The sequence below is a fragment of the Lagopus leucura genome, unplaced genomic scaffold (genome assembly GCF_019238085.1).
Source record: "Lagopus leucura isolate 7727_CA_CO unplaced genomic scaffold, USGS_WTPT01 Super-Scaffold_100157, whole genome shotgun sequence".
NCBI classification, from domain to species: Eukaryota; Metazoa; Chordata; class Aves; order Galliformes; family Phasianidae; genus Lagopus; species Lagopus leucura.
Genome location: NW_024962334.1, coordinates 3,679,752 through 3,696,146, shown reverse-complemented (window position 1 = coordinate 3,696,146; position 16,395 = coordinate 3,679,752). Strand labels below are relative to the sequence as shown.

Below are 16,395 nucleotides of genomic sequence, written 5' to 3'. Positions count from 1 at the left end.
GGAGCTAGATGATCATTGAGGACCCTTTCAATTCAAGTCATTCTATGATTCTGCTAGATAGGAGGTGCAGGACTTCATGAGATTCTTGCCAGCTCACCTCTTCAGCATGTCACGATTCCTCTGATGAGTCAGCCATTCCCTCCAGTTTTGTTTCATCTGTGAATTTACTGAGAGTGCACTCTACCCAAATGTCTCCTCCAATTAGTGAAAGAAAAGGAGGATGGGGAAACAGTAAGCCTGATAGCTGGGGAGAAGTCAAGAGGAGTTAACAGAAGTAGGCATGTTCTGCTGGCTAGAAGCAAAAAAAGAGACAACTTGAGAAGAAAAGGTGGATTTATGGGTAGATATTTATGCCCACAAAGCTAGTGAAAAATGTTATCTATCCATGACTGGAGAACAGAATGCCAAATGGAAGAAGAAAAGACAGATAATGCTGACTCCCAGCATAAGGGAACTGAGTCCAGAAGCAGAAAGAAAACAAATGTATTCAAGGAAAGCAATCAAGAGAAGAATTTGAAGTACGAAATTTCTCAGCTGTCTCCTGAGCTGGCCAAAGAACAAAACAAATATATCCCCAAGCTTAGGAAAGTACAGGTTCACATCTGTGGCTCAGAGCTGTTTCTTGTTTAAAATTATTTCATTGTTCTCGTTAGGCAGCCACTCCCTTAGTGGACTTCATTCAGATTTTTCTGGCTCTGCAAGCTTAGGCAGTTCATGCAACAATCTGAACTTGAAAAGCCCTGTACAAACCCAAACTGGATGCCACATTTCTAGAGTGTAGCCCTCTGAAACAGTACCCCAGAAAGGTGTGTATGTGTGTACAGCACAACACAAGCCCTGAGAAGACTTATATTTTGCCAGTGGCTCAGTGGAGGGAAGCAACAGCAAACTTAAAGAGCTTCAGTATGAGCTAAAACCCATGCTGAAGATTCCTGTGCAGACTATGCCTGCTGCTATGGGAGATGATGACCTCTCTGTGGTTGGTGTGGAGGAGAAGACACATTTGGAGTTATCTTTCACAGTGGTTCTAGCAGCATTAAAATATGTCCCTCACACCTTACCAGGAAGAGGAGCTGTGCTTCCTGCGTATCCCCTTCTGAGCTCTGGTAAGCTCAGTGTGCTTAGAAACCAATTTGCCTTGTCCTCTGCTTCCATGCTTTTTGACTCAGAAGGCCAGGAGAGCCAAGAAACTTCTATACTATGGATGTATCTTGTCAAGCCGCTGCAAAATTAATGATGAATTAAACTGTCAACAGGATAATTACACTTTATAAAAGCAGCACTCCGTCAGCGTGTAAAGGCAGCCTTATTTAGTTGAATGCTATTTGTCACTGTATTCTTTTGTGTGGTTTTGTGATCCATTGACACCAATAGGCCATTGTCCATAATCCTTGGCTTCTGACATAAAGTTTTCATTTCTCTGTCTGCTGTGTATATTGGCATAATCTGTCTGTAACACCTTTGTTAGATCAGAATGTCTTACATGTTCTGCCTCTCTGCTGAGGCAAGGCTTTCTCAGTTGTAAGGTAGATTCTCAGGGAAATAATCTGATCCTATTCATGTATTTATTTGATCAACAGTCCCAACAGGCTGTTCACTGGGTTAGTAATGACTGCATTTCTTTGCAGGAGCAAGTTCCTTTTGAATTCCTAATCATGCAGTGAGCAGCCGTGAGTTTCTACAAATGAAACAAATAAACAAACAAACAAAACCATCTATACTTAAATAAAATTGTGCTACTGATATTGCCAGGGACACAGCATAGAAATCCTGTTCTGGTGGCATGGCTTGTTTGTAGTTGCTGGTTTGCCACTGAAAGTTGACTGCAGATGCCACAAACAGCGGGCAGGCATTTTTATTAACTAAGGGCTTTCATAAATGCAGACAGAAGGCTTTCCAGCATGCACTCTTTCCATAAAAATGAAGCAAAAATTTCCTCAAAATAAAGAATGTCTCCTTCTCTTGTTTCTTTAATTTATGGATCAATTTTTCAGTATTAAAACTAATACATTTTTTAAAACAAATATCAAAGAACTTTAGTTTTAAAATCTACTAATGCTAGTGATCAGTTTATCATCCTTTTTCTTCCTCAATAAAAATACTTTTGGTAAATATGTCTGTACCCTACTGAGGTATAGAAATCATGAGAGATTCATGTGCAGGTCAGGCTGCTAACTGGAGTGGGGAAGGCAAACAGATTTCAAAGAAAACCAGGCCAAAATTTGTGCTTCCTGACATGAATATCAGGAGTTAAAGCTTCTCAATCTTTCTCAGACTGTAGAAAGCTTGTCTGATGAGAGATGAAACTCACTTGCAACTGAGAAATGTAAGAACATCTTTTTATTTTTGTCCAGTAGCTGGCAAGAAAGAAAATTACAGCTTCAGAAAACATTGTATGAAGGCTGAGAAGGTTATGTTTCTGGTTTGTTGGTTTCTTTGCTTGTATTGTGGTGGGCTTTAGGGAAACAATTCTCCTGCCAGTGTTTGTTGTGGTGTTCTCAGGTGGAATGAATGAATTGCCTGTTATCAACTCCTCAGTATGCAATGGCAATTGATAAAAACATCCTAGTCACTGGGGTACAGAAATATTTACTTCACTCAGTCTTTTGAAAAAGAAAGATGATGGTGAATTAGTCTTAGGCTACACCATTAATAAGTTTTAAATCCGGATTAATTATTTTGAATATAAATCACAGTGTCTTTAGGTAAGAAAAAAGAGAATACTGAAGAGTGGTTTGGGATTATAGTATAAATTACATAATTGCTATTCAGATTGCTCTGGAAGTAATGCCTCCTCTTTATTTCCATGGAAACCAAAACAGATACAAAGAGCACGATAACCCTATTTGATGGAGTGCATTCTCAGCAACAAAACACTGTTTCTCAACACTGTCACTACCATGAGGTATGCATTTGCAGCAGTGATGAGCTGCTGAAAGAGCCATCATGCTGCATTCACAAAAATCTGTACCAGCAGAGGTGATCCACTGTCACTGTTGCCGCTGTGGAAACGCATCACCCACTGCCTCATTGTGGTGACATCCACTGTTTGGTTTCCATAAATGTTCAGTAAGTGTTGATGAATGTCAGTGTGTCATTTTTTTCCATGTGGAAGAAGTCAGTGACACAGCTTTCATTCTTGCACACTTTCATCTCAGGCGCCATCTGCTGCCATCTGTCACAAGGCAACAGGCTTTAGCAGAATACTGATTGGAAGGTTCACTCCCTTCTGCCATATCACCAACATCTGCCTTTGCTGTTGTGGGCCAATGTAATAAAATAAGAGGCATTACTTTCAGATCAGCCCTCATAATGAAGTCCAGTGATTTGCATCGATGACTTGGATTTGTTTGGTCACTAAGAAGTAAAAAAAATATTGAAGGAGATTAGAAGAGTCATAGAGACAGGCAGACACACGTAAATCAAATTCTCGGTATCCTCTGGGTTCCTGTGACACACTGTTCTCAGTCAGTAAAATTTGCAGTGTTTTTAAAAGTAATGTGAAGTTTCCAAAGGTTAACGGCACTCAGTTTCCTGCTGTGGCTTTATACTGCATGCATTTTTGTTTAACAACATGAAAGGAAAGGTGATATTTTCCCTTAAGTTTGCATAAGAATATATCAAAGTTATGGAAGCACATGGTTCGGATGCTCATGTAAGACTGAAGGTTCAGTAATGCATGATTTTTTCTTTAATTTACAAAGTATTAGTATGAAATTCTGAGAACTTGGAAGTGATGTTTTTAATTATGCTAAGTATGAAAATATGATTCATTGTCTGACATTTTAGAAGTATAGAAAAAAATCAAGCAAATCAGGCAAGTGAAATGGAACTAGAAGTATGCTCAACTACCTTGCACTTTTAGAATGAGTTTGTCTGAGATCGCTGATGCAGTGACTTCACATTAATCATTATTTCACCTTCTTGACTGTGCTTGCGTTTCTGCTCAGGTTTCATTGATTTCATCGTGGAACCCACTTTTACTGTGCTGACTGATATGACTGAGAAGATTGTGACACCGCTCATAGATGAAGCTTCCCGTTCTGGCATGTCTGGGTTCAGACGTTCCAGGTGAACAACCAGATGTCCTCTCCCTTTAGAGCACGTGTTGCTTTTGCATCCAAGTCCCCTGGTGAATGTCATGGTCTGTGTCCACATCCATCCCTCCACAGTGTATGTCTGCCACGTGTTGTAAAGCTTGCTGTCCACATTGCCAGCACAACAGCTCACCTTGTGATGTGACTGTTTTGAAGGGAAACTCAAGCCAAGGTAGGGCAAAGAGGGAGGCTGGCCATCTTGGAAATGGAGCCAAGCCTCTAGAGGCACTGAATGCAAGTGGGTGTAGCCATGTAGTGCTCTCTCATTCACTAATGCCAAAACAGGAGGTAGGTAGTGTCATTGAGAAGCACTCATTTCTAGGAATATGGAAGTATAAACACGTAATTAAAGAGGATTGGGAAGTATAGGAAGACTTTATTTTATTATATTATATATTTATATTTATTATTATAGTATAGGAAGACTTTATTTTATTTTTATAGTTATTCAAATGTGTGAATTATCACCAGAGTTCACCTGCAGCTTGGATATAAGGAGTCTTGGCCCATTCATCCCCTTCTGCAGTTGTGGAGAATCTGCTACTTCGGTAATTTCATGAACAAGGCATGTCTTAGGATTCAGGTGGCACATGGTTTGTACTGCTTAGAGTGAAGCCTCGAAATCAGGATTTTTTCCCCAAGCAAATTCTTTATTCTTGGACTGTTACATTCAGGGCAACCACTGATATCTTTCTGTATCAGTTATCTTGCTGTCTTTATTAAAATATGCACTATGACATGCCTCTCCTTGAAAGAGAACTGCTAGGTCTGTAACTGAAATGAGTGCCTATTTCAACTTTAATGACTTCATCAAACCCTGGATGGATGCTGGTATACAGCAGTTCTGTGTCTAATGACTCCAACAGGTGAATTTGAGGAGACTCCTCCTTTGACATACTGGATTTCTAGGTTTGTCTGACTCTCCATTTGATGTTTAGGGAGCGGAGATGCACAGCAAAGAACCACTTTGTGTGGTTCTCTTTGTAAGGAATCACGTCTATCAACCATCAGGAAGAGGAGAGTCCATTATTTCTAATGCTGGCTCAGATTGTGCTGCTTGCTTTAACATTGATTGCCGTGGGGCTAAAGGGAGGGAGGGAATTGTGGAGGATTCAAGGTTATCTTTCTTCTTCTTTGGGTGTTATCTAGATTTAGAGTAATAATTTCTTAGCTGTGTTAGGTGCACTGATTTCTGTTACGTTTTGTGATCTTGTGTCCCAGTCTGAATAGCATTAGTCCCTCTGAAGTTAAGAGATCAAGTGTCAAGAGCACTGGGTCAGAAGGAAGTGCCTCACTGAACTGCTCCATACTCACTGTGGACTTCAAATGTTTTAAAGCCACCTGGACTGAGGTGGTGCAGCAGAACCGGGAGAAATGGAAAGCACAAGCCACCAAAGGTAACATCCAGACTTCTTAGTGAAAGAATAAAAATTCTTTTGACCTCTTCTACTTCAAACTCATCTTCAATCAAATTATTCTCCAAGTAAGAATCACAGAATCACAGAATTGTAGGGGTTGGAAGGGACCTCCTGAGATCATCGAGTCCAATCCCCCCTGCCAAAGCACTGCTAGTTTGAAAGAACCTGCTTCTCTAGGTCAACAGCTTACACTGAATTCAGAAAGATAGGAATATTATGACTCATCTGTACCTTACATGCTTCTGTGTGATGTAAGCGTAGGTAACAGAGAGGATTTGGACAACAGGAGGACAAAAAGGAATTCTAAGGGAAGCCCCCAAAGGTCATGAGTCAGACTCAGAGCGTGTGCAAAAACAGCAGGAAAAGGATTTTGGGAGATGTGTTATCAATTGTTTACTGTTAAGATTGAAAGAGATAGGAATGATATGTCAGCTGAAAAGGCCATGGTATTCTGGATCCATGTCTGGCTTCATATTTGCAGTGATACCTTGGATGAGAATATAGGAAGTTTGCTGCTTCTGCTCATGATATCACAAATCTGTGCAGGACTGCAGAATATAAAGTCTGCATTGATTGTGAGCTTGGAAGCAGACCAGGCATCCAAAATGTCATACAACTGAAAGTGCCTTAGAGTCATTTAGATGTGTTTGGAGAAAACAAAGTCAGAATTTGATTACATTTATTTCTTCATGAAACTGTGATACAGTGTCTCCTTTGAGCTGAATGCTCGTTACTAAACCCATTATTTAATGGAGCTGTTGTATTTCATATAAATGGAAGGAGTTTGATTGTAATACATTATGCAGTTTGGGCTTTATGACCAATGGAACACTTGGCTTAGTTCTCTATTTGCCAAAGCAGATCTGTCCTCTCTAATTGAAATGCCTGTCTAATGGTGCAGGGAAGCTCATGGAGGTGCTAATCCAGCAGTGCTGTAGCAAGCCCTAGTTTCCTGAGCTGAATCTCTTCTCTTGTTTGGGTGCAGAATGCAGCGTTTTGGTTTCTTTTCAGATCCTCAGAATGAAGGGAGCTGAATACCATCAGACTCCCAGAAAGCTGTCTATGTGAGCTGCCGCTGATTTCAAGAGCGATTAGTAAAGCCAGGGAAGCACATATCTAATTTAATTATATTTTCATGTGAGCTGTAATTTATTCATTTAAAAAGTAATTAACTTGAGCTAGCTGCTGACAAGGAAACACAAATTGACATTTCTTATACAGAGAGCTTTCACCTTTCTCTCCTGTAACCCATTGGTACATTGTTCTCAAAACCGTTTCTGGTTCACTCATAAGAAGTACTTGAGGAGACACCATTGGTTTTTTTTTGTGATTTTTGCTCTCTGGCTAAGCTGCTGCTCCTGTAGGGGCCAAAACATTTTCCCTATAGGCGTCAAGATTAATTCCATTGGACTAATTGGACTCTATTCTTTGATTTGCAGGATATGCTTGTCTACTTATCAGCTTACAAAATGTCTCAGAAACCAGGAAATACATCTCTTTGTGATTCCTATCTCAATTAGAGTACAATTGGTTATCCACAACAGGGTGATGGATGGGTGGGCTGTGATATTGCAGAACTAGAAACCCTGTAGGAAGGCAGAATGAAATATACTAGGCAGCACAGTGCAGTCACTTCTGAATGCTTAAAGTCAGTACGGATACAGATATGTCCTGAAGCTCAGTAAGGCTCTAAATTGAGTGTGGGCTGAGTTATTCAGTTGCTTTTGCACGTTAATTCTTTTCTGATCATAGAAAAGAGGAGAAAATTACAGAGTTTCTGCCTGCACATAGGTTTTTTAGCTCGAGCACTACATTAAATGATTCTATGATTAAGGGATGTAGTTGTGTTCTGGAACACGTTCCCCTTTTGGGAATGGAAGAGCAGGTACTGATAGTAACGTATTAGTCTGGTAAGAAGGGACAGAGATGTGAAGAAATTATAGCAGTAAGTAGAAATGAAGAGATAAGGAAGCTGGAATTGAAAGCAACTTGGATAAGGGGGAAAAATGGATTTTCAAACAAGCAAGACTTTCAAAGTGTTTAGGATTGTGTGGTGCAACATAGGGTAAACTAAATGTGATTTGACTGACTCCTGTATATCAGGAATGAAGATAACCCCTGTACCCCTAAAGACAGAGCTAATATCTCTTTTTAATTTACCTCTTAAATTTTCTGAAGAGCTGCATTTTCAGAAGGGAACCTCATATGGTTAAAAATATACATGTACATATGATGTAGGCCAACACAGGGTATTTTTTTTCAGAGTACTTTCTTAAATGTTCTCCCGTGCTCTTTTTCCCTTGTCAAGTCAATTCCTACACTTATCTAAGTAACACCTGTTTGCACGTTAAAAGCTGAAGTATTTACATGTGTGAATTGTATTTCTTGCAAAATTGACTGATAATCATCATTTCTTTTCATGTTTTGCTTCTCTCTTTGCTGAGGATGCAGAAGAAAAAGCTAAGAAAGAAGCAGAGGAAAGTGTTCATCAGGGAACAGATGAAAAGAAAACAGATGAAAAGGATGAGAAGCCAACTGAAGATGCCACAGCAGCAAAGACAGAGAACAGCAAAGAACCAAATCCTGGGGAAAACAAAAGTTCAGATTCCAATGAAAATTCCCACGTAAATGGGACTGGGCAAACTGGAGTGACCAGACATGAAGCCTCTCAAGGAAAAAGCGTTCCTAGGACAGATAAGGGAATGGATTCTCATCACACATCAAAGGAAGAGAAACATGTCCAGAATGGTAAGTTCTCTCCTTCCACTGAAAGGTGAATGCCACCCTAAACGTGGCATTTCATCTCAGTAATGGGATGGGAGCAGTTGATGTTGTGAAAAAAGTTGTCCTGGGTGCAGAACCTTTTCCTAGAATTCGGCATTGGTACTTCCAAGTATTATTGTTTTGTAAGAGATGGAGCTCATAATGTCTGCTTCATGCTTTTGGCAAAGGGCAATAAGACTCTTCTCATGGAAATGAATCAGCTTGTTTTGATGTACACTTCAAAGCTGAAAGAAACTATTGTGGTTCAGTGAACAGCTTCACTGATTCACTGGTTAGTCAAAAGAGGAGATGCTGAAGATATAAACACTTTCAAAGGCCAATTTAAGGTATCTTTGAACTGATTCTCAAATGTAAATATGTTTTAGGACTGCAGCTCTTTTCCCTTCTCCGCTGCTTTTAAGAGTTATTTTATTTATACTACATTTGTTCTGTTTTATTATGGCAAACATGAGCCTTTTCTTAAAGATTTATTGTCAAAAAACTGTTAGTGAGTTAAAATAATTATATTTTGCACTTAGAAAAGGTGGAAAAAGAACTGAATTGAAAATTGCATACCACATTAAAATAAGTTATTAGACCTAGGAATCACAGAATCACGAAATTGTAGGGGTTGGAAGGAACCTCTGTAGATCATCAACTCCAAATCACCTGCTAAAGCAAGTTCCCTATGGAAAGTCCCACGGGAAGACGTGCAGGTGAGTTCTGAATATCTCCAGACAGGGAGACTCTGCAGCCTCTCTGGGCAGATTGTTCCAGTGCTCTGTCACCCTCAAAGAAAACAAGTTTTTCCTCATGTTTATACTGTAACTTGCTATGTTCCAGTTAAGTGCCAGCTGCCCCTTGTCCTGTTGCTGGGCACCGCTGAAAAGAGCCTGGCCCATCAGCTTGCTTCCAGCCCTGTAGGTATTTGTAAACAAGGAGAAAAGGGAGCAGAGGATGCAGGTTTCCCTAGAGGGATGCAAAAGAATCCCCTATAGTTATACACACTCTGGAGGTGGCTGACCTTCTGGCTTACGTCATAGGAGGCAGCTAAGGAACATTTGTCACTGTTCTGGTTGGCCTGGCTTATTTCCCAGTTGGTTGCAATGGAGCACTTGAACCCCACTCCCCAAGTCCTTCATTTTAAAGCCTGCTTCACTAGTTTGGCCAGCCTGCTGCCAAACTCTGCCAAACCTGCCTCTTCTAGACAGGTGGATCCCATCCCTCCCTAACAGGTCCTTTTCTTCACAGGGAGTCCCATTCTCATAGAAACCAGACCATAAAAACCTTGAGCTAGCACCAGCCACATAGCCAGCAGTTGATACATATTACATGCCTATTTCTGGCTTTCCTCTTTTCTCCAACTGGCAAGATTGAAGAAAAGATAATCTGGACAGTAGGACTTTTCACTTGCACTCCCAGGACTTTGTTGTCTTATTTGATTCTGTCCCTGAGAACAGATCAGTTGGCTATTGGCCATTTCACTGTCCTTCCCTCGCCAGCCTTGCTCCTCTAAGTCATTAGCAAGAAATGACAGTACAGCCTCATGTGATTTCTCATCATCTTGGTAACGTCAGCCAGTTCAAAACCAGCAAAACACTGAGATTCTGAAGCATCCTCTTAGGAAAAAATGAGTAATTGTATAGATATTGAAATTCCGGGGCTAAGGCAGTGGACTTAGATGGCAGCTGAGGCAAGAATTCTGTTTGAAGTACTCCTGGTATGACTGGATGCAGGCCTTCCCCAGTGATTCTTTTGTCATTAGATGTTTTTAGATTGGAAGGACTAGATAGATCCAAGTTGTCATGCTGTTACACATGGGATTTTTCTTTCAGCAGTGTTTGTGGGCCCCACAAAGAAACAAGAAGGTTGGCGATGTGAAATCCCAGTTAGACTGCAATAGATTTTGCTCCTGAAATCCTTTATTTTACAGGCTTCTAACAACATAAGGGCTAAGTATGCTCTGGTGATTTTCACCATACCTTTTTCTGCAATGTCTCTCTGCTGCAGGTGTCTGAAGTGCTTTGGAAGGAATTATAATGATTTCTGCAAATTAGTGTCTTCCTTAGGGCAAGAAATTCTGCTCTTTAATTTATGGGAGAAGGCCCTAATGAATTACATTCTCTGCAGAATCTTTGGAGACTGATGAAATCTAACATTCATGTATCTGGGTTCATGCAGTTTCCTTTATTTTACATCTGTTAATACCTCGTCATGAGATATCTGCCTTTGCCTTTGTCATCTCTTTCAGAAAGATCATTATGATCATGATCACTGCTCTGCTACTGGCAGTATGGCATGGTAGATATCACAATACCCAGCAGTCTCCTATTCATAAAAAGATATTCAATGAAAGTTAAAAACTGTGTTGTCAGAGGAGCTGGAAGTCTCTCTCACTTCTCACTCCCTGCTCACTTCCCTTGTGCTTTCTCAGAGATGTCAAACTGGGAAATAAAGTGTGTGTGCATGCCCATCATCTTTGCCTGCACGCACTTAGGGTCAAGTCCCTCATTTATGCAGTGGGAATGTAAGAAGCCTTCTGTGCCTTGCTGGGTACATTTTCATTTCATCTTGAATACAGTGTCCTTGTAGAGATCATCTTTTTCAAGCAGACACCTCAGTCCTACCTGGAGTACCTGGAGCTGCTCATATCTCTCTTCAGATTGGACTTTCCAAAGAAGCCCGAATCAATGGCAGTATATAATAAGCTGAGGAAGTTGCTGTCTGTCTCATGTCTTGTTTTCATTTTTTTCTCACCTACACAATGGCCTTAATAAGAAAACCATGGAAGTTTTGGTTCTAAATGAGAACAAAACAGGACATGTTTTTTCCATCTTGCTAAGTGTTTTAAGATTTCAAAACCACTTTTCTATTACAGGAATATTAATTAGAGAGGGAGAAACAAATCTCCTGTCATCCAAGAACAACAGTTGTTCCAGTGGTTAGGGCACAGTTTAGAAGAGGCGGACCTCATTTCTCTACATTTTCACTTTTTTGAGCTGTTTCAAAAATAAATACTCATTGACAGTAACTGTTTTGAAGGCAGATTTGTTCCTCTCTATCATAGCAATCCCTAAGTTCTCGATCCAAAGGCTAGGAAGTGGTAATAATAGCAAAAAATAGTAATACAGCTGGAATAAGCGTTGCTTTTATACAGCCATGTACTTCGAATTTACAACATTCTGAAGTGAGATTTAATACAGGGTTTTTTTCATGTTGAGACGTGGCTTACAAATTCCCTGCTGCTCTCTTTTGGGTGAAGGAAGAGATGCCTGCTCCTATCTGTACAGGCTGCCATTGGACTTCTCTGGACATCTCTGGACATCTGCAGGAAGCAGACCTCCTTTGTTGCTGAATGAGCCCTATTCTACTGTATCTATCCCTTGAAGTAAATTTTAGTTCATAGTGGCATTTGGCAACAGAACATTATTTTCAGTGGGGAGATGGTCTGGGAAGAAGAAATCTTTCTTGGATGTTGACATTTGATGGGGTTACAGGCATTAATATACTGCAGTTTGAATTATAATGCTTATAGTATCCCTTCTTTCTTCATTCTAGGTGAAATAAAGGAAGACAGTATGGCAGACAAAAAAGATCAATCTAGTGTGGGAAATGAATCAAAGAAAACAGATGGTAAGGACTTACTATTTTGTTTTGTTTTGTCACTCATTTCTATATGCAATCTATTGTTTTATAAGCATCCATATTTTATGATTAAAAAAAATTGTGTGGTCACCTGAAAAACATTTAACAGAAACAGTCATTAGATATGACAGAAGCCATTAGGGGTATTCTGGGGGAAAATCATCTCTTTCAAGTAATGTCTAATGCCACTTAATTTTTCTGTTGGTAAACCATCTTCTTTATCTTCTTGAACAATTTCTGTGCACCATCCATAAGAAAAATCCTGGATTGTTTGAACTGCTTAATACGAAACATGGGTTTGTAAGGTTCTATCCTTCTGAGTTTCTTTGAGCCAAATTCTGCTCTCGGTATCAACTGTATGGGGTGCAAAACACAAATCTAAGCAAAACCCTGAACAAGGTGCATCTCCTTTTTTCTGGTTGCACATCACATTATGTCTGTCCAACCACAAAGGTTTCTTGACTTAATGCTCTGAGGTGGAATTTGCCAAGTGCTGTTGAACCACAGGTATGGGAAGGAAGCGAGCAAGAGTAGGCACATCAGCACAGAAGCGCTGTTAAGGACACTCTAGAAAAGGGATATTGCTAAAACACTTTTGAACTGAAACACCCCCAAGTTGTATGACAGTTTCTTGAACACCTAGAAATAATTTCATACAGCCCTGAGCCTATTGTAAATTTTCACAGATGTTTTAGTAGCATCAGCAAAGCAGAAAAACGCCTATAAGAGATGTGGCATGTGTGCTCTTCTGCTTCTCAGCTGTGCAGCAAAAGGCTACAAGATAGTATCTGACTCCACATCACCCCAGAACTGATTGCTTAAATACTGCATAGCAGAATAAATGGAAACAAATGCTACAGCTAAGATTTCCTTTGTATGTCTCGATTAAATCCATTGAAATGTTCCTAAATATAAATAGTGCAGTATTGTGTTTTAATGATCAAGAAAGGCAACCTCGTTTTAAGTGCTGCAGTTGAGAAGGATGCTGTTTGCTTTTACTGTTACCTTGTAAGAAATTACTTTGTGTTCTTACTCTTGCAGAAAAGTGACAAATAAGAAGATAATGTTATCCTTAGCAAAAAGAAAAGAAAAAAGTAAAGCAATTCATCTATAATCACATGTATTAATTTCAGACACACAAATATGTAGTTTATACAGAGCTCTGTTAGCAATGATTGTTCAGGAAAAATCAATTATTTGTTGGAATATTTATACACTTATTGTTTATACACTTCGGATAAGTGTCTGTCAGGAAGAGTCGTGAATGAGTACCATTCATAACTCTTTACACAGTATGCAGAAATAAAGAGCAAATATTCAATTAGCTGCCTGGCTCTGCAGGCATTTATGAATACGTGCATGTCTTATGTAGCTGTAATGGCTTCACAAGGATTAGTAGCAGGAATGGCTTCTCTCCCCACTGCAGTTGGTGATGGCAGAACAGTGGCTGTGTAGAAAGACTGCTCCCTTGGCAGAAAGCTTGGGGTTTCTCTTAGCAGATGCAGGGGCGTCAGACCAACCATGAGAGTAGGCTTGGGAACCCCTAAACTTGAGGACAAGGTCACCTTTGAAAGCTTGCAGTCGCAGTCTCTTGGAAAGAGTAGGGACACCTATTTAATCTGGCTGGAAGACAAAGAGGTGTATGTTTCATGCTGACTTAAAAGTATGGTAGTAAATTTGTTTACTTCCAACTTGCTAGTCTTGGAGTGCTGTTAGCTATTTAATCTGTTTGTTCTTCTGCAAGGATGTGTTCTGCTCAACCCCTTAAGGAAAAGACCAGTGCCATGAGATCAGCTGATTACAGTGAATAAGGAACTGTAACCAAGCAAAAACAATTTATGGGCTCCATATTTTTCATTCAAATGCTGTAGAGAGAGATTATGACTAATGATGTCACTAACAGAAATAGGGAATATCTGTGAAAGACAAGCCCTAGGAAAGTATTGGGATATTGGGCACTTGTGTTTTGAGAAATACTGCGTGACCCCTTCTGTCCATTGCTCAGTCCTGAGCAAATCTCCTTACCAGCCATGTAAGGGATGCAGCAAAATGAATCTTGCCCACAAGCAGTACGTTGCTGTTTGTAGACTACTGAACTATGTACCCAAACATATGGTTTCTCATCTGCTGGGACATGGTCCTTCATATACTGGGAAAAAAGCAGAGGAGTTGGAAAGACTCAGGTTACAGCACTGGAATTTTCTCACCACTTCTAGATTGCTTTCGAGTGAATATCAGCCCAGGTTTTAGCAGCATCAGGCCTGGTGCTTGGGTTTCACAGCCTCTTAGTCTGCAAGTGGGGTGTATTTGTGTGAAATAGGTGCTCATTTGTGCAGATTCATCACACCCCATGCGGGCTTTGGCTTTCTTTTGGCCTCCCATTAGCATCAGCTAGAGCCCTGCACCCAAGCTGAGGTCAGTCTGCTGTTCTGTCCTGCTGTGAGAAAAAAGCTGCAGTGTAACTACAGGAATCTTTACATGATCTTGCCCACGGTACTTTTTGAGCACATACAAGATGTTACTGTAATGTGTTCTAATTGGAATATGTAAGTGCTAAAGCATTTCTAATCATCCTTGTACTTCATGGTGAACCAGGTGGTCAAGGAAATACGAATAACCATCCTATGTGGACACAAAGACATTAAGTGGCTTGCCTGCGCTGTAGTCACAGGTGCAACATGTGTCAGTGCTACCTTTATGCTACCCACAGATTGGTGTGCATGCCTCCAGAAATAGGGATCAAGCTCTGTAAGCCACTAGGAAGCTATAAATGCATCTAGCCAGAGCTTCACACAGCTGAATCTATTGGTACCACAGCCTGCTAGTTTAAATAGTTTGAGGACACCTGTGCAAGCTGCAGTTGTGCCTTAGAATGCAGTATTAAATGCTTCAAAATCTTGTTTGAGTTTCTTAAACACAGGATAGCATCCTCATTGTCATGTAATCTTCCTGTTATTGGCTTTTTGTTTGTTCTGTGGGACATTCAGTTGTTACTCAGTGCTGCCCTTATCTTCAGCTTCGAGAGAAGAGATATGAGACTGCCATTTCTTTGTAAAGACACAGTCCTATCTGACATCATCAGCACCAACAGCATCATCAAATGTTTTCTGTGGGATAAAGTGTTATTAAATCATTTTGGGAAACCTGATTTTCCCCTGTGAAATAGTCACTATTCAATACTTGGAATGGAAATCTTAAAGCAGTCACACAGAAATAATTTTTTTATACATTCACAGCATTTATTTTTGCGATTTTTTCTACTCACATACTTAGAATAAATGAGAAAACTTTTTACATCATGTTGCACTTTCACAAGTTATGGCTTCATTTCTTTTTCCTACTAGGGAAAATGTCTGCAATATTAAGTTTTCAGTGCAACTCTTTGTTCCAGTCACCAAAATACAGTTTATTCTGCTACTCTTTTTCAGCTAGGAAATAACAGAAATTTGCAGGTTCATTTGTGTGTGTTTGTGTTTATGTGTGTTTGTGTGTGTTTATGTGTATTTATGTGTGTTTTCCTGGCAACTTATCTCATGGTAAAAAGCAAATCTGCTTCTTGAAGCACAGAAATACATAGGGTATTACTGCTCGTATCTTGAACTGCTGATATGTGCTGGGAAAGCCTTGTGTGCCCTGGCTGTGTACGATGAGCAACACTCCCACCTCGTGGTCAGATCTTACCCCTACATTTCAATAGCACTTGCCTCTGTGCGGTGCAAAAGCAAATAATACAGTACATTACAATGCAAGGCAGTATGCATCTTTTCACATGTTCACATGTACAGTCTCTACGATGAGTACATACATTACAAGCATTCTAGGGATTTAGACCTTTATCACAGAGTCATAGAATGGCTTGGGTTGGAAGTGATCCCAAGGATCATCAAGTTGCAACCCCCCTGCTACAGGCAGGGCCACCAACCTCCAGATGTGGAACTAGATCAGGTGCCCAGGGCCCCATCCAACGTCACCTTGCACACCTCCAGGGATGGAGCATCCACAGCTTTTCTGGAAAGCCTGTTCCAGCACCTCACCTCTCTCTCTCTGTGAAGAACTTCCCCCTGACGTGCAATCTAAACCCTTCCTCCCTGAGCTTAAAACCATTCTCCCTTGTCCTCTTACTGTCTACCTTTGTAAGAAGTTGCTTCTTCTCTTTTTTATAATCCCCTTCTAGATACTGGCAGGCTGCAGTGAGGTCTCCTTTCAGCCTTTTCTTCTCTATGCTGAACAAGCCCAGCTCCCTTAGCCTGTCCTTGCATGGGAGGTGCTCCAGCCCTCTGGTCATCTTCATGGCCCTCCTCTGGACTCACTCCAACAGCTCCACATCTTTCCTACACTGGGGGCCTCAGACCTGGATGCAGTACTCCAGATGGGGCCTCATGAGGACAGAATAGTACTTTATCTTCTTTTGTGTTTTGTTTTGTTTTAAGCTAGACTGTTGCTTAATAGTAGTTCAAATCCTTTCCTATGGG

General features: G+C 40.4%; 1 protein-coding gene across 4 annotated transcripts in view; it reads left to right on the top strand.

Annotated features, from left to right (window-relative positions):
• PDE1C (phosphodiesterase 1C) overlaps positions 1–16,395 on the top strand; it is a 164,015-nt gene that overhangs the window by 135,536 nt on the left and 12,084 nt on the right. For all 4 annotated transcript variants that reach the window (XM_042889222.1, XM_042889223.1, XM_042889224.1 and 1 more), the window contains 4 exons: positions 3,951–4,071; positions 5,319–5,494; positions 7,967–8,263; positions 11,837–11,911. In XM_042889222.1, the coding sequence (XP_042745156.1) occupies positions 3,951–4,071; positions 5,319–5,494; positions 7,967–8,263; positions 11,837–11,911 (669 nt within the window). The remainder of the gene's footprint in view (positions 1–3,950; positions 4,072–5,318; positions 5,495–7,966; positions 8,264–11,836; positions 11,912–16,395) is intronic.